General features: G+C 42.4%; 1 protein-coding gene across 1 annotated transcript; it reads right to left on the bottom strand.

The window, feature by feature from the left end:
• Nucleotides 1–17,632: 17,632 nt before the first annotated feature.
• LOC125220322 (microtubule-associated protein RP/EB family member 1-like) lies at nt 17,633–19,105 on the bottom strand. The gene has a single exon (XM_048122481.1). It carries the CDS (start codon nt 19,103–19,105, stop codon nt 17,633–17,635), a length of 1,473 nt encoding a protein of 490 aa, XP_047978438.1.
• Between the last annotated feature and the right edge of the window lie 3,034 nt (nt 19,106–22,139).

Here is a 22,139-nt window from a genome sequence, read left to right as displayed (position 1 = left end):
TAATAATAATTATAGTATAATTATTTAAATTATGAATCACATAATATTATATTATTATTATTATTATTATTATTATTAATTTTAAATTAAATTAATAACTGGTCAATATAGTCTTAATAAAAATTTAAAATTGCGAATTGTATTCATAATGATATTAAGAGTTGGATATTTTTAGTAAGGTTTTTCAACCCTAAAGTGAGTATAAAATAATTCAATAAAAATATTTAAATTGATTTAATTATTTTAAATAATTAATTTAATTAGGTGTTTTGTTCTTGATTTATATTATGAATGCAATTAGATGTATGTATAAAACACTAAAAAGAAAGAAGAAAAAAAAGAGAGAAGAAAAAAGAGGAAACATAAATTAAGGAGAAAAAGAAAGAAGAAAGGAAGATAAAATACTAAAAAGAAAGAATAAAATGAAGAAAAAGAAAGAAGAAGAAGAAACAAAAGATAAAAAAAATAAACACATGTTTGGTACTCCCTCCGTCCCACTAAAGATGACCCACTTTCTTTTTTGGTTTGTCCCAACCAAGATGACCCATTACTAAATTGGAAACACATTTATCTCTACTTCATTCCCTCTCTCTTACTTTCCTCTCTTCACTTAACACACAAAATAAAGATGCATAAAATCGCATGCCGCCCAAGGAAGGTCATCTTCCTTGGGACGGAGGGAGTACTATTTAATAGAAATTTTCAAAAATATCCTCCATAACAAAAAAATCACACGTTTGGTACCTAGGGTTATTTTTGTCACTGGGTATCAAAAACGATATAAAATAAAGATCAGGTATCATTTACGTGCGAAAATGAAAGATCAGATACCATTTACGTAGTTCACTCTATCTTAGATCAACTACTTGTCTAGTACCTAGTACTAGTATTTTGAGTTCTCATACCTTATACTCTTGCAAAAAAATTAGCATGACTAACCTCTAGCATTTACATTATTCACAAATGTGGTCATTTTTCACCTCTTTAGTTTTTTTTTTTTGGATGAAACCACTTCCAGGCCAGTCTTAAGAGCATCCACAATAGCGGCTAGCCGAACCATTGCAGTCGGCCAGCGACGAATCGGCGAGAAAATCGGCGTGGGCTAGCCGATTCAGGGGCGCTGGCCGATGCGTTGGCCGCCATTGTGGCGTGCCGATCAGCCAGCGATCGGCCAGCGCATATTTTCATTTTTTTTTTTTTTGAAAACCTATATATACGCGATTTTAGTTTCATTTTCATTTGCACCACTTATTTTAACGAGTTTTCTCTCTCTCTAAATTTCTGTACAAGAGCAACATCGACCGATGGACAACAACAACGAGTCCAGTCCGGCGACAAGCGGCTCTCATACTCCCACAAGTACCCATGGGATCTGGATGGGGCCAGATGGGCCCAGGGTTTAACCTCCCTTGGAATCAGTTGATGGGGATGATGGCTGGAGCGCCGGGGGGATGCAGGGGGGATGCCGTGGGGATGCCCGACGGGGTGCAGGCGAGCGGCGGGCAGTCAGCGCCGGGGTGGGGAGGTATGCCCCAGATGCAGCAGCAGATGATGCAGCAGAGTTAGAGTTTGTATCCTAGAAATCACGTTTCGAGTGATTGAATACTGTAAAACTGTTATTTTATTTTCCAATGAATAAAACAGATTATTTTTGTAATAATGTTGTAATGTTTTACATTTAATGGATGTTAATGCATGTTTAAATGTATAAGTTAACTTAACAAAGTCTAAGTCTTTGTTTTAGTAGACCGGTTGTGGGCGTCGTCCACTTTAAGGTAACACGGTCAGTTCTAAACAAAGAAAAAAATGAATTTCACAACCTAATTGGAATTTGACTATCCATCGAGAAAGGTTGCAATGTCAGTCCGCATATTTCTAAGCCTTACTAAAATAAAATGACATTGGTGTGGTATAGCATTGAACGGATCTAACAGCAAGACTTAGCCCTTATGCTATCTACTGAAAGGCGAGGTCTTGATAAATATTTGTTTCTTAATCAATGTAGGTTAGCATTGAGCATACGGTATTGATTATGCATTACTTTGACTTATCAAATGGTGCGGGTTTTTCGTAACCCAATGATCCTGATATATTGGGTAGTGGTGATCAATATCTAGCGGTGCTAGGATTTCTATTATATTGAATCGTGCGCGAGCTGAGTCTCGTTTGATAATGTCCTCAAGAGGAGCGCGAAACAAAGTTTTATTATTCGGAACCTAGCTAGTTGGAGTTTGATTACTCTATGAATAATAAATAAGCGTTTCATGCTAAGTCCACTCTTGGAATTAATAAGAAGTTAATTAATTAAGTCCATAGCAGATATTAATTAATTAATGGACATTTTTATCTTAAGCGCGGGAAATGAAAGTTAAACGGAAACCCGGAGTACTTGTAATTTCGGATTTGGATGGGGAGAGTTCAATATTATTTCTGTAGTGGCTGCTCGTAATATTCCAATTATAACTTATATTAAATTGTGGGTTCAATTTAATTAGTAAAAAGTAAATTGGATGAGCCCATATCCAAAACCTTCCATAGATCCCTATCTGGGCCCAAAAGGAACTTAATATAAATAGGAGAATAAAGGAGACAGAAATAACACAATTTTATTTCTAAAAAAAAAAAAATCCGAAAATTTAAAAAATCCCCAGCTGAAGGAGATTTCGAATTCTTCACCTATTCTCAAAAGTATTTCTTCTGTCTTCTTTATTTAAGTCCTAGTATTCTAGTAAGATCAGCCCACACTGATATTGGAGTACAGTTCGGGAATTAGAGAGAAGATTTGTGGTTAGGTAGTCAAAGTGCCACGTGGAGAAGCAGCTAGCCATCTTTAATTCTTTGGAGAATTAATTAGGTATTTTTCCTGCTCCGTAGAAAAGCATGTTTTAGGTTTCAATATTCTTAAAGCATGATTAATTCAAGTTATGAGCATGATACATGTGAGAATTACGCGAATAGATTTTGTCTAAATAATCTTCTAAATAGATCTGATTATTATGTGATTTATTGGTGTGATTAATAATTGTTAAATTATGATAATCCATGCATGACACACCGCTTCCGCTGCCAGTTCCATCAAGTAGATGATGGGGATGATGTGGTAGGGAGGGATACAGCCCGGTATGCATCCCGGGATGCAGAGGTGATAAGGCTCGTTTCATGCATTGGTTTTGGGTTAAAATTATATGCTTTTGGGGGAGATAATGCACAAATTTTGAGCTTAAGTGTGCAGAAATCTGTTGGATCCGGGAGTTTGTGTAAATTGACCTGGCAGATGCAAAATAGCTGATTTTGAAGTAAAATACCAGAAGTCGTCGCTCGGACCTAGGAGAATCAGGAAGTTGACGACAGGAGTAGAAATGGAGCAAAAGCGCAGAAAAAGTCATCTACCTGGTCAAGGAGACAGAATGGCAGAATGGAGCTGAAGCGCAGAAAAAGTCATCTACCTGGTCAAGGAGACATAATGGCGTAATGGAGGTGAAGCGCAGAAAAAGTCATCTACCTGGTCAAGGAGACAGAATGGTGTGCTGACATGAAGATCCTCAATTATTGCAAGGGTAAAATGGTCAAATACCGACAAGAAGTTGCCTTAGGGTTGAAGTTAAAGCCACTCTATAAATAGAAGCTTTCCACAATGAAGAGGGAGCGCTTAACGCTATCGTAGTTTAGGTAGGAAGCTCTCATAGGCGCTTAACGCCACCGCTCTCTTAGTTTAGTTAGATAGTTTGTTGCTTTCTTAGCTTAGTTCAATGGTTTCATCGGAGGAATTGACGACTTCACCGTTGGATCTCGACTCATTTCCAGTTTTATGAAGCTTTGGTGTTTATTTTCATGTTGATGATGTTTTTACTTATGTTTCTTGGATGCTTTTCGCAATTGGTAGCTTAGATGTTTAGATCTATGTTGTTTACATGATTTCCAGTAGTTTAGAGGTTGAGATTTAGTTGTTCACGTGCTCGATTTCTGAGATCCGATAGTTTAGGTGATGCATGCAAGGTAATCTGTGTTCATTTCGTTTTCTGCTTGACCCAGTAGCGTAGATCTGGTAGTTCTAGCTTGAATTTCGTGTTTACGTCTCGTTTTGAAGCATGCTCTGTTTTATTTCGTCAATGGTGTTGAAGCTCTGTTCTATGCTCTATTTTTACTTGGTTGTTTGGAGAAGATGAAGTAGGAGTTAGTTAGAGAATCAGATCTGCTTTTTGCTTTTGCTTTTTGGTTTTCCAGCTTTTCTGTCAGCCCAACTAGTTTGAGAAAAATGGTCCCCACTTTACTTTTACACTTTGTCTGCCTATTTTAGGAAAGCCTTTAGCTTGGTTAGTAAGTTTCAATTGTTTTCTTTAGTTGCTTTCATGTTTTATTAAATTGATGAAAAATATTTTCGTGTTTTATTTTCCTTCCGTACTTCTCCCGTCTCCTAGGTCAGGCAAATAGAGTCCGGTTTAATTCCGCCAGGTCAAGTAAATTAGATTTTTAACCCACTCAATGAATGCGTGGCAGCAGCCGACCCCCTTTCCGCTTGTGTCATGGAATCGATCTCGAGTAGGTCCATAGTCTCTGTGGTTCGACCCCGCTCTTGCCGCTTATACTTAGTAATATTTGTTGCATTAGTGGGAAAATTATAAATCTTGTTGAAAGGAGGGACACGTGCACACGACACATGTGCAAAAACCCGACCCTTCAAGGGGCCACCAGGGGGGGGGGACACGGTCTATCGTCCCTCTCTTGATTTTTTGACGGCTTCGTCTCACACGTCGACCCCAGCCGAGACGCAGTTCACTGGCGATGACCTTTTGTCATTGCATGAGATGGGGATCGATCTCGGGGATCCGGACACTCCCGTTCCAGCGGGTCGGGCCGCGCCGAAGAAGAAGGGCAAGGTGGTCGGCGAGTCCTCACAGCCCGATGTTGACGACACCCCCACGCGGAGGAAGTGGACAGAGGATGAGTACGCCGGCGTGGCCAAGAGGTGGTTGTCGGTATGCGACGATCCGCTGGTTGCGAACAACGAACCGGTCGTCAACATGTGGGCGAAGATTAGAGCAACCTACAGGAGGAACTGCACGCATGGGAAGGACTACAGCGGGGAGCCGATGGGGCAGCGATCGTGCGCGCCGCCGAACGAGACCACATACCCAGGCCGGAGCCTGCTGCGTCGCGCGGAGGATACTAGGCGCGGTGGCTCGTCCGAGAGTTGCCGAGGCGCCGGAACTTCACCGGAAACCCTAACCCTAACCCTAAAAACCGAACCCTAATTGCCCGCCTCTAGCGGCGCACGACCGAGAGCAGCCGCGCCTTGCGCGGCAGTTGCTGGTTCGCGCAAGGCCGCTGGAGGAATGGGAGCTCGCCGGAGCTATGCGGCCATGGCTGCGTGGCTGGTTGACGTCGACGGGGGGAGAGACTCGGCGGAAATCCGCCGGGAGAAAGGGAAAAGGAAGCAGCGCGTCTCCGGGCGCGGGATGCCGGCGAAGGCTGGACGGCAAACTCGCCGATCCGGCGAGCTTATCTCCGGTGAATCTTCGTCGTCGTTGATCCGTGCAAACCTCGAACAACGAGATAATGATGAAAGATTATTTAATGATTATTTAATTGAAAAATTAAAAGATATCATTAAAAATAATATTATTTAATGAAATAAAATATTTTGGGAAGATTTCCCTAGTTTTTAGGAATATTTTGATTATTTTCTATATCTATGAATATTTTATATCCTAGATGATATAGATAAGAATAATTTAATAGTTTCCTAATTATAATATATATCTAGAATCAATAAATAAGATAGATATATATAAGATTACATTAAATAACATAAAATTATTTTCTTCCTAATATTGAACTTGGAAATTATATGATTTTAATTTTTCATGTCTAGTTAAGATTATAAATAATTTACTTTATTTTAGATATATCTTATAGTATGACATGAATAAGAATTAAATTCTAGATTAATAATTCCTAAACTAAGATTCTAAAGTTAATAAAAGATTTAATTATCCAGTCAATTAAATACCAACAGAATTTAATTAGTCTTAATCTGCCTTAAGGCTAAAGGATAATTAATGAAAAACCATAACCCAAATATCTAAGCGATAATTATGAACTAAAAGTTTATATATGGTCTCCATCGGTTGGACTGCCAAATTTTGTGAAGTTGATTTTCTAATATTATCGCCACCTACAGAGTAGGGACAATAATCCTACGAAAACAATAAGTTCATAAGGGCGGACTTCTCACATAATAAATAGAATGAACTAGAAAGTGGTTCCCAATATTATCGCCACCTACAGAGTAGGGACAATAATCCTAAGGAACTACGAGTTTCAGGGTTCAATCAGAATTTATGAGATAGCTTGGTTTTGTTATCAACACATGAACATTGTTATGGGAGTGTGTTGTAGAAATAAAATTCTGTAATGCTAAATCTGATGGTCGTGCTTAGGCAGCATTAGGCGTGTCAACCTCCAGAGGAGGAAGCTATTGATGCGTCGGTGTTGTGACCAGTAAAATTGTCAAAATTTTAATGCGTATTAACCTCCAGAGGAGGATACAATTTATTAATTTTGCTGTTGTAAGATTTTGAAAAGTTTTATGGTCAATCTACTCAATTTCCTTACATAAGTTTATGACAAAAAGTAAATTCTTCTGTTTGCAGTGCAATAAAATTCGTCAAGATGTCTTTTAATCTTCTTTCTACCATTCTCAAAGAAAACAAACTCGAGGGCCAAAATTACATAGAATGGAAACAAAACTTGGATATCGTTCTCACAGCCGAAGAGTACAAGTTTGTGCTCACTACTCCACGCCCAGCTGTGCCGGCAGCTAATGCCGCGCAAGCACTGCGAGATGCGCATAGACGGTGGCATTAGGCGAATGAAATGGTTAAGTGCTATATGTTGGCTTCTATGTCATCAGTACTCAAGCATCAGCATTCTGCCATGGAAACTGCAACCGAGATTATGACGAATCTTGCAAATCTTTTTGGTACTCAGAATCGAACGACTAAGTCTCAAGCCTTTCGGAGTATCATGACGAAGTCTATGAAGGAAGGCTCGTCTGTGAGGCAACACGTCCTCGAGATGATGAGCCTGTTAGGTTTGGTATACTGAAAAGCATGTTTCGAGCAAGTTTCGCTCGAATAGAATCTTGCTTGTATACGTAAAACTCTATAATCCACTTTTAACCCGATTCAGTATTATTCGAGCAGTCTCGCACGAATAGAATCACTATTATTATTACATTGTGTTTGCTTGTGCATTTATAAGATGTTTTACAAACATTTAAATGTATAAGAAGTAAACAAAGTCTAAGTCTTTTGCTTAGTAGACCGGTTGTGGGCGTCGTCCACTTTAAGGTAACACGGTCAGATCTATGCAATGCTTTGCAAAAGAAAAAGAAGAATTTCACAACCTAGATAGGCTTTGGCTACCTATCGTGAAAGGTTGCAATGTCAGTCCGCATATTTCTAAGCCTTACTGAAATAAGATGACATTGGTGTGGTATAGCACTGAACGGATCTAACAGCAAGACGTGTCTTTATGCTATCTACTGAAAGACTAGGTCTTGATAAAATATTATTTCTTAATCTACATATGTTAGTATTGAGCATACGGTATTGATTATGCACTACTTTGACTTATCAAATGGTGCGGGTTTTTCGCAACCCAATAATCCTGATATATTGGGTAGTGGTGATTAATATCTAGCGGTGCTAGGATTGCTATTATGTTGAATCGTGCACGAGGTGAGTCTCGTTTGATAATGTCCTCAAGAGGAGCTCAAACAAGGTTTTATTATTCGGAAAACTGGCCAGTTGGAGTTTTATCGCTCTATGAATAATAAATAAATGTTTCTTGCTAAGTCCACTCTTGGAATTAATAAGATATTAATTAATTAAGTCCATAGCAGACATTAATTAATTAATGGACATTTATATCTTAAGCGCGGGAAATAAATAATAAAAGTGGAAACCCGGATTACTTGTAATTTCGGATTTGGATGGGGAGAGTTCAATATTACTTCTGTAGTGGCTGCTCGTAATATTCCAATTATAACTTATATTAAATTGTGGGTTCAATTTAATTAGTAAAAAGTAAATTGGATGAGCCCATATCCAAAACCTTCCATAGATCCCTGTCTGGGCCCAAAAGGAACTTAATATAAATAGGAGAATAAAGGAGACAGAATTATCACAATTTTCATTCTTCAAAATTTTCGAAAATTTCGAACTCTCCAGCTGAAGGAGAATTTCGATTTCTACTCCTTTTCCCAAAAGGATTTCTTCTGTCTTCTTTATTCGAGTCCTAGTATTTTGATAAGATCAGCCCACCCTGATATCGAGATACAGTTCGGGAACCAGAGAGAAGATCCGTGGTCTAGTATTGAAGATCATCACGTGGAGAAGGCGCGAGCAATCGACGATTCTTTGGAGAATCAAAATCGGTAACTCTAAACCGTAGAAATCATGTTTAGGATTTATTTTCTATGAGCATGAATTATTTGCGTTCTAGCATGCAATTATCTGTTTAACATGTGAATTGATTAATCGCATAATCGGTCAAATAGATCCTACGTCTGATTTATTTGTTTTGTACAAGTCTTCCGCTGTGCAAGGGCACCAAACCCCAACAGAGCCACCTCAACCAAATTGAGGTTTTGGGAGGGACGATCGATCCCGAGTCCCAGGTTACTATAATCCTTCAAAGTCTTCCCCCTAGCTTCCAACAGTTCAAGCTCAATTTCGAGATGAACAAGCGGAATTACACTTTGGCAGAGCTGCTGACTGAACTTCAGTCGGCGGAGGACCTTATGGTTCAAGCTAAGGTAGCTATGCTGAGTTTGGCGCCTAATTCCTCTGGCTCTAAGCCTAGAAAAGGAAAGAAAAAGGCACCGAACCCAGTGGCAGCTAAGAATGCTAAGGGAAAGAAGAAACAGCGGGGTGACAAGAAGCCTACTGGAAAGTGCTTCAAATGTGGAGAGAAAGGTCATTGGAAGCCAGATTGTCCTAAGAAGGGCAAGGCTACAGGTATGCACCATGCTCTAGTAGTCGAGTCATGTTTGGCTTCGACATCTACTCATACTTGGGTTATTGATACTGGAGCAACTGATCATATATGTTTTGATCCTGACTTAATGCAGGTGACAAGACGGTTACATGATCGTGAGATCGAAGTCCAGCTGGGCGACGCTACGAAAGTGGCGGCCGTTGCAGTGGGAGACGTTTATTTGCGTTTTTCTAGTGATAGATTTTTTATTTTGAAGAATGTTTTGTTGATACCTTCTTTTAGAAGAAATTTAATTTCAGTTTCTAAATTGTCTTTTGATGGATATTCGATTTCTTTTAATGACAATTGTGTTATTAAGAAAGATGGTTCTTATATCTGTCGTGGTATCATGGAAAACAATCTGTACACAATCACTTCTACACAATTTAATCAACGTAAATCAGAACTCAATGCTACATCGAAAATTTCTAAGAAAAGAAAAGAACCTTCAAGTTCAATGAATGAAACGTACTTATGGCACCTTAGACTTGGTCATGCCAACGAAAGAAGAATTCATGCGATGGTTGATCAAGATCTTATCAAAGGTCTTGAGAAGGAACCATTTTCGAAGTGTGAATCCTGTCTCGAAGGCAAGATGACTAAGAGACCATTTAGGTCAAAGGGGAATAGGGCCAAGGAAGTACTTGAGCTCATTCATACTGATGTGTGTGGACCAATGTCAACCGAGGCAAGGGGCGGTTTTCGATATTTCGTCACCTTTACAGATGACTACTCGAAAATCGGATACATCTATTTGATGCGCTACAAGTCTGAAACTTTTGACAAGTTCAAGGAGTTTAAGGCTAAAGTAGAGACGCATCATGGTAAGAGTATCAAATGCCTGCGATCTGATCGCGGAGGCGAATACCTAAGTGCCGAGTTTTTGGACTACTTATCAGTGGCGGGAATTCAATCCCAAACGACTGCGCCGGGCACACCCCAGCAGAATGGCGTAGCTGAAAGAAGGAACAGGACCTTATTGAATATGGTCCGCTCGATGATGAGTTATGCACGGTTACCTATTTCGTTTTGGGGGCATGCTTTGCTATCAGCAAACTATCTCTTAGACAACTTACCTTCTAAATCAGTTCCTACTACCCCATATGAGTTGTGGAATGGGCGAAAGCCCAATCTAGAACATCTCAGAGTGTGGGGGTGTCCGGCCCATGTATTGGAAAAGGATCCAACTAAGCTGGAATCTAGGACGGAGGTTTGTGTGTTTATAGGATACCCTAGAGGAACGAAAGCTTATGAATTCTATAGTCTCCGAGATCAGAAAGTAATTGTGAGCACTCATGCCACATTCTTAGAGGAAGACTTTGTAATGAATCATAAGTCCAGCAGTGAGATAGCTCTAGAAGAGCTGACTCAAGTCACAACTTCCATTAACCAAGAACAATTACCTAGTGTAACAACAATTCCAGAAATTTCAACTAATACTCCAGATGTTGTAGTGCCGCGTCGCAGTGGGAGGGTCTCTCACGAGCCCGAAAGATACATTGGTTTGGGAGAGTGTATGGATCACTCCTCGGACAACAATGTACTTGATCCCTGGAATCTTGCAGAGGCGCAGGCAGATGTCGATCATTGCGAATGGGTGAAAGCAATGGATTCGGAACTACAATCAATGGTAGACAAAGACGTCTATGATTTGTCTGTCCTACCCGAAGGCTGTACTGCCATTGGGAGTAAGTGGATATACAAACGTAAACGTGGACCCGATGGACGAGTTAAAGTCTTCAAGGCAAGACTAGTGGCTAAGGGGTATACCCAAAAGGAAGGCATCGATTACGATGAGACCTTCTCCCCAGTGGCCATGCTCAAATCGATCCATATACTTTTGTCTATAGCAGCTTACATGGATTGGGAAGTATGGCAGATGGACGTTAAGACTGCGTTTTTAAACGGAAGTCTTGAGGAGACCATCTACATGGAACAACCCGAAGGCTATGTAGTAAAGGGCAAGGAACACATGGTTTGGAAGCTTAAGAAGGCCATTTATGGCCTCAAGCAAGCATCTAGATCATGGAACCAGTGTTTCGATCAAACCGTTCAAAAGTTTGGATTCGAAAAATGCCCTAATGAAAGCTGCGTGTATAAGAAGGTTGAGAAAGGAAATGTTGTGTTCTTAGTTTTATATGTAGATGACATTCTTCTAATTGGAAACAATAAAAAGATGTTGTCATCAGTGCGAACTTGGTTGTCCAGCCAGTTCGAGATGAAAGATATGGGTGATGCGGGACACATTCTCGGTATCAAGGTTCTAAGGAACCGTGCAAAGAGAATGTTGTGCTTATCCCAAGAATCTTACATCGATACAGTACTTAGACGCTTTAGCATGCAAGATGCCAAGAAAGGTTTCCTACCTTTTAGACATGGCATCCATTTATCTCAAGAGATGTGTCCTAAGACAACATCTGAGATAGCAGAGATGAGAAGAATACCATATGCCTCGGCAGTTGGTAGTCTCATGTATGCTATGCTTTGTACTAGACCCGATATTTGCTTTGCTGTTGGCATGGTAGCAAGATATCAATCAAATCCCGGCCAAGGACATTGGACTGCCGTAAAGAACATACTCAAGTACCTTAATCGGACTAAGGACTATGTTCTAGTTTACAATGCAGCCGAGCTCTGTCCTTTAGGATATACAGATTCAGATTTTCAAGCTGATGTAGATTCGAGAAAATCAACTTCCGGATATGTGTTTACCTTAGGAGGTGGAGCCGTAATTTGGAAGAGTGTAAAGCAGAAATGCATTGCAGACTCTACCATGGAAGCCGAGTATGTGGCCGCTTCGGAGGCTGCAAAAGAGGCTGTATGGCTTAAGAACTTCCTTCTGGACTTAGGTGTGGTTGCGAATATGCCCAAGAGCATCACCATTTATTGTGATAATTCTGGTGCTGTGGCAAATTCGAGGGAACCACGTGCTCATAAGGCGAGCAAGCACATAGAGAGGAAGTATCATATCATTCGAGATATAGTGCAGAGAGGAGACATAAAAGTGGTCAAGATTGAGTCAGAAAACAACCTGGCAGATCCTTTCACGAAGGCATTAGCGGTAAAGCCGTATGAAAGCCATGTTGAAGGAATGAGAGTTCGACTAATTCAAGACCTCAATCCGCTTTCAGTATAAGTGGGAGAATTATTAGACGTTAGCACATTTTGTATACTCGAAAGTGTTTTGAGTATAAGTGGGAGATAATTAGAGTTTGTATACTAGAAATCACGTTTCGAGTGATTGAATACTGTAAAACTCTTATTTTATTTTCCAATGAATAAAACAGATTATTTTTGTCATAATGTTGTTATGTTTTACATTTAATGGATGTTAATGCATGTTTAAATGTATAAGTTAACTTAACAAAGTCTAAGTCTTTGTTTTAGTAGACCGGTTGTGGGCGTCGTCCACTTTAAGGTAACACGGTCAGTTCTAAACAAAGAAAAAGATGAATTTCACAACCTAGTTGGAATTTGACTATCCATCGAGAAAGGTTGCAATGTCAGTGTGGTATAGCACTGAACGGATCTAACAGCAAGACTTGCCCTTATGCTATCTACTGAAAGACGAGGTCTTGATAAATATTTGTTTCTTAATCAATGTAGGTTAGCATTGAGCATACGGTATTGATTATGCATTACTTTGACTTATCAAATAGTGCGGGTTTTTCGTAACCCAATGATCCTGATATATTGGGTAGTGGTGATCAATATCTAGCGGTGCTAGGATTTCTATTATATTGAATCGTGCGCGAGCTGAGTCTCATTTGATAATGTCCTCAAGAGGAGCGCGAAACAAGGTTTTATTATTCGGAACCTAGCTAGTTGGAGTTTGATTACTCTATGAATAATAAATAAGCGTTTCATGCTAAGTCCACTCTTGGAATTATGAAAGGTTCAAGTTTCGGTCGAGTATGTAACTGCAAGAGTGTATCCAACTGATCAGGAAGAGTTTCCCGACCCAGCTGAGTCGTTGGTACGACAACCGGGACCTGATTTCAAACAAGTTTCCTCAACCCACTTCTACTGATTAGTATAGTGGAGGTAAGGGTCGAATCCCACAAGGATGGACACGTTCGGATAACTGCGGTGACTTTCTTGGGTGTTTTTTGGTTAGCTACCACGCTTGGGTTGAGAATTTACCTAGGCAAGAAATAAAGATGGTACTCTACTGACTAGTTGGCGTGAAAATAACAGGCATGTGGTTGTGTTCGTGAAAATAGGGGACAAAGTGTCTCAGAGGTATACGAAAAGTGGACAATTACTAAAAGGGGAAATTTAGACAACAAGGTATATCTGGTGGCTAGTTGGTTTTCTGACAAGTCTGGAAGGTACAACTGAAAAGTAGGGAACAAAAGTAAAAGTAACTTAAAAGTAAAGTGGTCCAAACTAAAGTTGATTTTGACGTTTTCTTCTTCACCAAGTATTAACAGAAATCATATGAACACAAACACCATAACTAAACTCAGATTCATAACTTCAAACTCAAGATCCATAGATTAAAATGCTTAAACTTAAAATGAACGGCGAAACTGCAGTTTACCTCTACTGACTAACATGCAAGGTGGTGATTATAATGCAGAACGAAAGACTCATGCACGAAAATTAGACTGAAACATAACTACAACTTCAGATCCACGACTCCAGATAAGAAAAACACTTTGAAATTAAAAGCAACGACTAGATCTAACTTTCCTAGGCAGAATGAAGCAAACTCGAACCAAAGCGACATACGAAATAGAAACTTCATAACTTAAACGTTTGGATCTTCACAAGGTACTTCAAAAGGCAACAAAGATAAATGTTTGCGACAAATCCAACGACGAAAACAGGTAAAGATTAAACTAGAAAGCAAGATAACGATTGTTTTTGCGACTCCGGGCGGTGAAACTGCTATACTACTACGACGAACTGGCTGGAACGGTGGGATGATGACTACTCCGGTAGACTATTGGACGTCAAGTGACCATAGCTATGGCGAGGAACGAGAGATTGGATAATGCTGAAGGACTGATCTTCTAGATAGAATTCTGCTAAGTGTGTATGAGAACCGAGAACTTGGAACTCCCAACCGAACTCCCCGGAACGAACTCTTTCTCTGTCTCTCCAAGTGGCTTCTTTTATAGGGAGGCTTGCCCTTGCTTTTAGGGTAGACTTCCTTCACGTTTTGACTTTTCTGCCCTTGTTAATGATCATCCCAGCTATCCTTCTTCTCCATCTCGAGCCTTTTCTCTGGCATGCATCCTGGTCAGTATTGCACCCTTCTAGCGTCCCTTTTCACTTGCGTCACCTGAATCGTCTCCTATTGATTTGGACCCCTTAATCCTGCACACTTGAGCAACTGTTTTGTAGATAATACATGCATTTCACGACATACTGACCAGTAACCAAGGCTTAGAATACGACTTATTAAACTGCTCAAGCGTGAAGACAAACAAAAGGAAATAAGTCGAATTCGAGCCTGGTTACTCCCCCTGACCGACTCTACCTAACTAGACTCAAGACTCTGACGAAAAGGAAAACGAACAACGACACATACGCATAACACATATAATTAACTTAAACACATAGAACAGGCTATATTTTCAACCACCCCTCCCCTCGAGATCAGGTGCAATCCGGCCTTAGGCAGCCTTGAACTTCCGTCGCCCCCCTTTTTCTCCCCAGTCAGTATATCTGCTTGTCAGGATCACCCAATCCTAGGCCAAACACTGGGTTCACTCAGTCACTCATTCCTCACAGGGGATGTTAGGACTGTTTTCTCTCAATGCTAAACCACAGATGTTTCGGACTCAGATCTCACGTGCAGCTCCCGAAGGTCTTTAAGGCTTGTAACGGGGCTATTGGTTTGTAATGTTAGGGGTAGTTGTCCCTAAGGCTCTAAGGTTCAAAAACTAACTACTTATTTGATGAGGGAGAACTGTGTGCATTCGGGCTTCTGGCTAGGGCTTCTTCTTCGGCTGGACAATTTCTAACATTGGCTTCCAACTAGTCAGTAGATTCCTTGTGGCTTCGCCACCCTTATTCCTTCTTCCTCCTTTCTATTTTGTGGTCAAGTATCTGCGAACATTTTCTTCGGTTTTCTTTCCTGTGGCTTTGCCACCCTTATACCTTCTTCTATTTTTTTGGATCTGGAATTTTTTTTTTCAGATTGATTTTCTCCTTCTTTCTTTGCTTTTCTTTTCTTCAGCTGGTTTCTTTTGTACGTCCTCCTGGGCAATTACCTCCTTGCCTTATGCCTTGTACACACACAGTTCCAGTGGTTGATGGGTCATTTCGGGGTATAGATCAGGTTAGAAAATGGGGTTCTAATGTTAGGGTCTTTTGTATGTTAGGGTTTTTTTTTCGAGGGGGGTTTCCTACTGCCTTCAGGGGTTGCTACACGCGGTCACCTTACCCTAGACATCATGTGGTAGCCACTCTTCTTTTTATTCAGTGTTTAGTGGAAAGCAGTTCCACTTTGGGGCTTCTAACTCACCTTTTAAGAGGGATTTCGTGTCTGACCTAAAGGATGGGTTTTTCCTTCATACTTGCATCATCTATACTGACTAGGTTTACTGGAGGGGGTGGTTTCTGTTTTCCGGCATGCCTTATCTCCCTCAATTCCCCTCACCGTCAGTTCGAGGCAGTTGAGTTTTAAGCCCATTCATTAAAAAAAAACACATAATACATAATTCCTAGACCTAAACAAACCCTAAAAAAAAAAACTAACATGCACTGACTCAAATAACACATATATACATGTCATACTGGCCATTTGCTCCCCCCTCTCTCTTCACAAGTATCTGCCCCAGATACGGACTGTGAAGTGAAAAATGGAAATGGCTAGTATGACAGAAACATAGTTATAACAAACACATACTATATCTAAAAACTTCTCACACTTAGATTATGCAATAGGCTAAGTGGGAGAGTTTCAGATATATACATAGATTTACAAAACATAGCAGGATATTTACAAAACATGTTATATAAACATATAAACTCCTCACACTTAGACTACGCAGTAGGCTAAGTGTGAGTTAACATGCTTATGACAGAACACAAAAACATAATAAAACACATGCACCGAAGTAGCAAACCCTTTACTTCTCACACTTAGACTATTGAATAGGCTAAGTGTTATGAATGAGGTTTGCTCACATTTAATACACATAATTCTACCTATTTAACAAAAGTAAGAAAACAGTAATAAAAGAAAACTAAAAATAAAAATAAAAAGAAAACTAACTGGTCAGTTTGGGGGGGGGGGGTCGATCAGACGTTCCTCCTGCTCCTCCTTGGCGCAGGGGTCTGTGCAGGTGGTTCCTTTGGTTCCTCTTCAGTGGATTCCGGTTGGTTGTCATCTTCCTCCTCTTGTTCATCGCCTTCTTCTTCCGCAGATTCGGTGGGTTCCTCGTTCTGTTCTCCATGTCCACTTGTTCCAGCTCCAGTGCTTTCCTTTCCTCTCGCCAATTCCTTTAGGATACTCTCCATTAGGGTTGTCAGCTTTGTCATCTCTGCCCGTGATTGTCTATTCTCCTATGCTAGCTCAATGACTTCCTTCTCCAGATTTTCTTGCCTCAGCCTTTGCGCTTGGTCGATTTGCCCAGCTTGCCCCTCTTGGCCCTGTTGTGCCCTTCCACCAGGGGCTTCTCCCATCGAGTAGAATTGGGGCACTCCTTCGCTGTAGTATACCAAGTTTGTGCGGACGAAGAAGGGTATATCGAACAGGCCAGGAGCGTCGACCATGTACATCGAAGATAGGTCTTTTGCCTCTGTTATGATGATGTTGTTGCGCACGAAGGCTCCTACTATGTGGCAGAGGGACAAGTTCCTAGCTGGGTGGGTGGCTATCAGGTGGCAATGGTAGGCTGTCCAAAATCCCAAATGCAGCCTCCTACCGCGATTAGCGCACCACACCATGTACAATTCAGTCATAGATGTTCTGGCAGCCGAATTACTCTGTCCCAGTAAGTTGTAGCCCAAGTAGAGTTGCACTAGTCTCAGCATGGAATTGTTGAAATGGGTGGATCTGGATGTAGTGGAGGCGAACTGACCAGCATCGGGGTGGGTTAGCTCCTCCCAGGCTTCCTGGGGCTCAAAGTCTATGTGTCTCCTCGGTACCCCCCTCTCTCGACTTCTCCATTCTGGTCCTATAGCCTCCTCCAGGCTACACATTCCCAGTCGCACGGTCCACTCTATCAGACTCATGGACAGCTCTCCACCGAATATCCTGAAGGAAATTGACACCTCGTCTAGGTCCGTTGTGACTTAGAACCTAAACGTGGTGAAGAACTCCTTCGCTAATCTCACAGATATCTCCGGGTCCCTATTCTCTAACAGCCACTCAAAACCCAATGCTTCCATACTGGGCAGGAAGGAATCACGAACAGATAACTCATCCAAAGAGGGTATGTGTAGTACCTTTCCGCATTTGACGTGCTTGCTGTTATCTTCCTTGTCGTCAAATGCGTCCTGAAGCTTTTTGGTGTTGTAGTGTTTCATGTCCTCCATAAGCTCATCAGTGAGCTCTACCCTCCACCGTCGGTACACGATCCTCTCTACCGGAGGGTGGACTAGTTCTTGGTGGTTGTCGGGGAGCTGCTGCTCATGGTACTCTTCCCCCTTCTAGAGAGATATCACTCTCTGAGTCAGACTCTTCACTGGACGTGTAGTCGCTGTCACTTAACCTCCTTCTTTCTTCCCGCTCTCTGATCACTATGCTGGCATTGGCCGTGCTCTGTTTCTTTATGGCTTGTTTCTTCTTGGCAGGGGCTTTCCCCTTTCTCTTTCTTTCTTGGATGTACTTGGCTTCTTCAATTTCCATTGCCTCTGCTTCTTCGTCGGCTTGTGTTGAAACGTCCTCCTGGGTGGTAGGCTCGGTCACCACACGGGTACTAGTATCACTTCTTGTCGCCTCCTCCCGACCTACTGACTCTGATGCGAGGTCCAGACCCTCAACCACCTTGTCAGCATTCTCCTTCTGGTCAGTCGGCGTTGATGATACTGTCCCTGTTGCCATTTGGGTGTCCTTCTGGCTAGCTTTCGAGGGCTCCTCCCCAGGTTTTGTAGGAGTAGTCTTCTCGTCTTCGCTAGAGACCTCCACTGCATCTGCTGCTGTGTTTGCTCCTGCCTTGTTGGACTTCCACTTTCCTAAGCATCTCTGTGACACTCTTTGGGGTTTCTGCCTTTCTGCCTTGGGGTCGTTCTTCAACACTAGCCTCCTCTTTACTGGCTTTGGTTTAGTTACCACTGAGGCTTCCTCTTGATGTGTTTCTGGTTCTTGCCTCTCCTCCTCAAGTTGCTCAGCTTTCTCCGGTTGTTCTTCTGTCATCTCCTCCACGGATTGGTGGACTACCCTCTCCGACTCATCTGCTTCCATGGTTGTTTCCCCCCTTCCTACTGCCTGGGATGCGAGGTCCAGTACCTCAGCCACCCCTTCAGGGTTTACCACGATCCTATCTCCCTTGCTCAAAACCGCTTGGAACTCATCATCCGTCATTAACCCTTGCTTCTTGGCCATTTCGTTCAGGTCTATCTCCTCCTTCTCTGCTTCATCGGCTGTGGCTTCAGTGGCCATTATCTCCTCTGCTTCGTCCTTCTCGCCCTCGCTTGCTCCCCCTCCGCTCTCCTTTTCCTCTGTTTCTCCCCAGTTGGGATCTTGATAGGCGGAAAGAGGGCTAACGTCGAGCGGCTCTGTTTGTTGGTGTATGGGAGAAAGGTGAGAGGGTTCTGATTGTGCAGTTACTGTTGGGGAGGTCTTTTCGGATGTCGGATTTGAGGTTTTTGGGGTGGTGGTGGGTGGGTTTACTGTGGTTGCAGTTGGGGTAGGGTTTGGTGTCGCCGGCATTCCTCCGGTCAGGCTAAATCCGGCCAGGGTCGCTGTCCAATCTTTGTTTGGGTCTTGTTGCCTTAGATACGCTGCCAGTGCGTCTAAAGGAACCATTGCCGGAATTTGTGTCGTCGGCGTTGGCTGTGATCGTTGTGGACTCGGTGGCCGCGATTCGGCTGTCGCTCGGGCTTCTGGGAGGTCTTCGCCGGTGTTGGGTGCTGGGTTGTTGGTTGCTTTACTCTTCGCCATGGTCTGTATCGGTGGTGGTTCTCTTTTTCCGGTAGTGATTCACGGTGGTTTTCGTAGTGGGGTGGTAGTTTTCGGAGTGGGGTGGTGGTTGTGGGTGAGAGAATGCAGGTAAGGGTTTGTAAAGTGAAGGGGAGTAGGCGGTGGGGTATTTTATAGTGGGGTGGGTAGTTGAGGGTTTTGACCGGTTGTAGGCGGTTGCCAGGTTGCGACGCTTCGGGTGGGAGGCGGTTGGGCGTTCTCGCAGCTGATTGGACGTCCCCTGTCACGTCTCTGCTCCACGCACCCTCCCAGTCTCTGCACTCGCCTGCAAAGCTGCAACACGCACCAAAATTCAAATTTCACTCTATACCTCCCTCTCAACTAGCTAAAAATAGAAATAAAGCAAATAAATGGCTCTTAAATATAATTCAGAGTTTCACCCAAGTGGTATCCTTCGTGGTCAGTACGGACTCCAAATTAATATTTAAGATCCGAAAATCTTTTTGGTATTTTTTTCTACTTAACTTAAGTTAAATTACTAAATATTCACAATATTTACATCATTACTAAGGGTATTTGAAGTTTTACCTGGTCAATAAGCACGAATCATATTACGTTGACCAGGTGGAACTCCAAAACCCCTTTTCTACTGGTCATTTAGACGCTATTAAAGTGTAGTGGAATTTCTTCCACTACACACATCTCTTCATTTTCCCTATATATTTTTAATCTATGCCCATTAACGACAAAAGGTTCAGAGTTAGGGATACTCCCTGAAATCTCGACCGCTCCATTGGCACGTAGTGCTGTGATAATGTAAGGTCCTGCCCATTTTGACTTGAGTTTCCCAGGCATTAGCTTCAATCTCGACTGGAAGAGTAGTACTTTCTGACCAACTTGGAGATCCTTGGTTCTCAGATTTTTGTCGTGCCACATCTTTGTTTTCTCCTTGTACCACATGGCTGAGTCAAATGACTCCAATCTGAGTTCTTCCAGCTCTTGTAGTTGCAGCTTCCTTTCCTCTTCACAGGCCTTAGCATCCACGTTAACCTGCTGAACTGCCCAGTACGCTCGGTGCTCAATTCCTACTGGCAAGTGGCACATCTTCCCAAAGACGATGCGATATGGGGACATCCCGATAGGAGTTTTGTAGGCTGTCCGATATGCCCACAGAGCATCCTCCAACCTTGTGCTCCAATCTTTTCTGGAGGGGTTGACTGTCTTCTCTAAGATGCTCTTTATTTCCCTGTTTGAGATCTCCGCTTGCCCGTTGGCTTGAGGGTGGTAAGGACTAGATAGGCGGTGATGAACTCCGTACTTCTTCATCAATGCTTCGACCGTTCGGTTGCAGAAGTGAGTCCCTTGATCGGAGATGATTGCCCTTGGTATCCCAAATCGGCTGAATATATGACTCTTGAGGAACTTGGTGACTTCTTTAGATTCACAAGTGCTCGTGGCTTTGGCTTCTATCCACTTTGATACATAGTCAACTGCCACCAGGATGTAGGAGTTCCCATAAGATGAGGGAAAAGGACCCATGAAGTCCATACCCCAGATGTCGAACACCTCACAAACAATTACTGGAACTTGCGGCATTTCGTCCCTTGCGGAGATCCCACCGGTCAGTTGGCAACGGTCACAGCCTTTGCAGAACTCGTATGCATCTCTGTTCAGGGTCGGCCAGTAGAATCCGCTATCCAGCACCTTTCTGGCAGTCTTCCTTGGCCCGAAATGTCCTCCACATGCCAAGGAGTGGCAGTGCGTTAGTACATCCCGTTGCTCCCAGTCAGGAACACATCTCCTTATGACCTGGTCGGTTCCTGCCTTCCACAAGTATGGGTCGTCCCAGAAATAATACTTTGCTTCGCTCTTGATCTTCATCCTCTGAGCCTTTGTCACGTTTGGCACCATTGGTAGCTCTCCCGTCACTAGGTAGTTGGCCAAGTCCGCATACCAGGGTTCCTGTCCTACTTTCTCCTTGCCCTTGGTTGTTGCGTCCTGCCCAGTAAGCCTCATTACTTCTTCCCAATCGATCTTCCTTGCGGAGAAAATCACTTCACACAAATGCTCTTCCGGGAATCGATCTCTCACATCCTCACTGTTCCCTTCTTGTATTATTCTGCTCAAGTGGTCCGCTACTTTGTTTTCAACCCCCTTTTTGTCTTCTACTTCCCAATCAAATTCTTGTAAAAGCAGCACCCATCTGATCAGTCGGGGTTTTGACTCCTTCTTCGCAATGAGATACTTAATGGCCGCATGATCAGTATAGACGATGACTCTGGATCCCAGTAGGTACTGCCTGAACTTTTCGAATGAATAGACAACCGCCAACATCTCCTTCTCGGTGGTGTCATAATTCCGTTGGGCTTGATTCAAGGTCTTAGATGCATAGAATATCACGTACCTTTTCCCATCGATCTTCTGACCCAGTACGGCCCCCACTGCATAGTCACTAGCATCGCACATCACCTCGAAGGGGTGATCCCAGTTAGGAGCCTGAATAATCGGTGCAGAAATCAATTTTTCCTTAAGGAGGTTGAAAGCAGCCTTGCAATGCTCGTCGAAAATGAACTCCACCTCGTTCTGGAGAAGTCTGGTAAGGGGTCGGGCAATCTTGGCGAAATCCTTGATAAATCTTCGATAAAATCCAGCATGGCCAAGAAAACCTCTTATTCCTTTCTGATCAGTAGGGAAGGGTAGTTTGGATATGACATCCACCTTAGCTTGATCCACCTGGATTCCCTTTTCTGACACCACGTGTCCTAAGACAATTCCTTCTGTAACCATAAAGTGGCATTTCTCAAAATTTAAAACCAGACTCTTTGCTTGGCACCTTTCTAGCACCACATCCAAATGTTGCAAGCACGAGTCGAAAGAGTCTCCATAGACAGTGAAATCATCCATAAAGATCTCTATACAATCTTCAATCAAATCCGAGAATATGCTCATCATGCACCGTTGGAAAGTACCGGGGGCGTTGCATAAGCCAAATGGCATACGCCTATACGCATAGGTTCCAAACGGACAGGTGAACGTGGTGCAGTGTTGCGATATT

The sequence above is a fragment of the Salvia hispanica genome, chromosome 4 (genome assembly GCF_023119035.1).
Source record: "Salvia hispanica cultivar TCC Black 2014 chromosome 4, UniMelb_Shisp_WGS_1.0, whole genome shotgun sequence".
In the NCBI taxonomy this organism is placed as follows: Eukaryota; Viridiplantae; Streptophyta; class Magnoliopsida; order Lamiales; family Lamiaceae; genus Salvia; species Salvia hispanica.
Note: the sequence above shows the minus strand (reverse complement) of the source record. Positions and strands in the feature narration are given on the sequence as shown.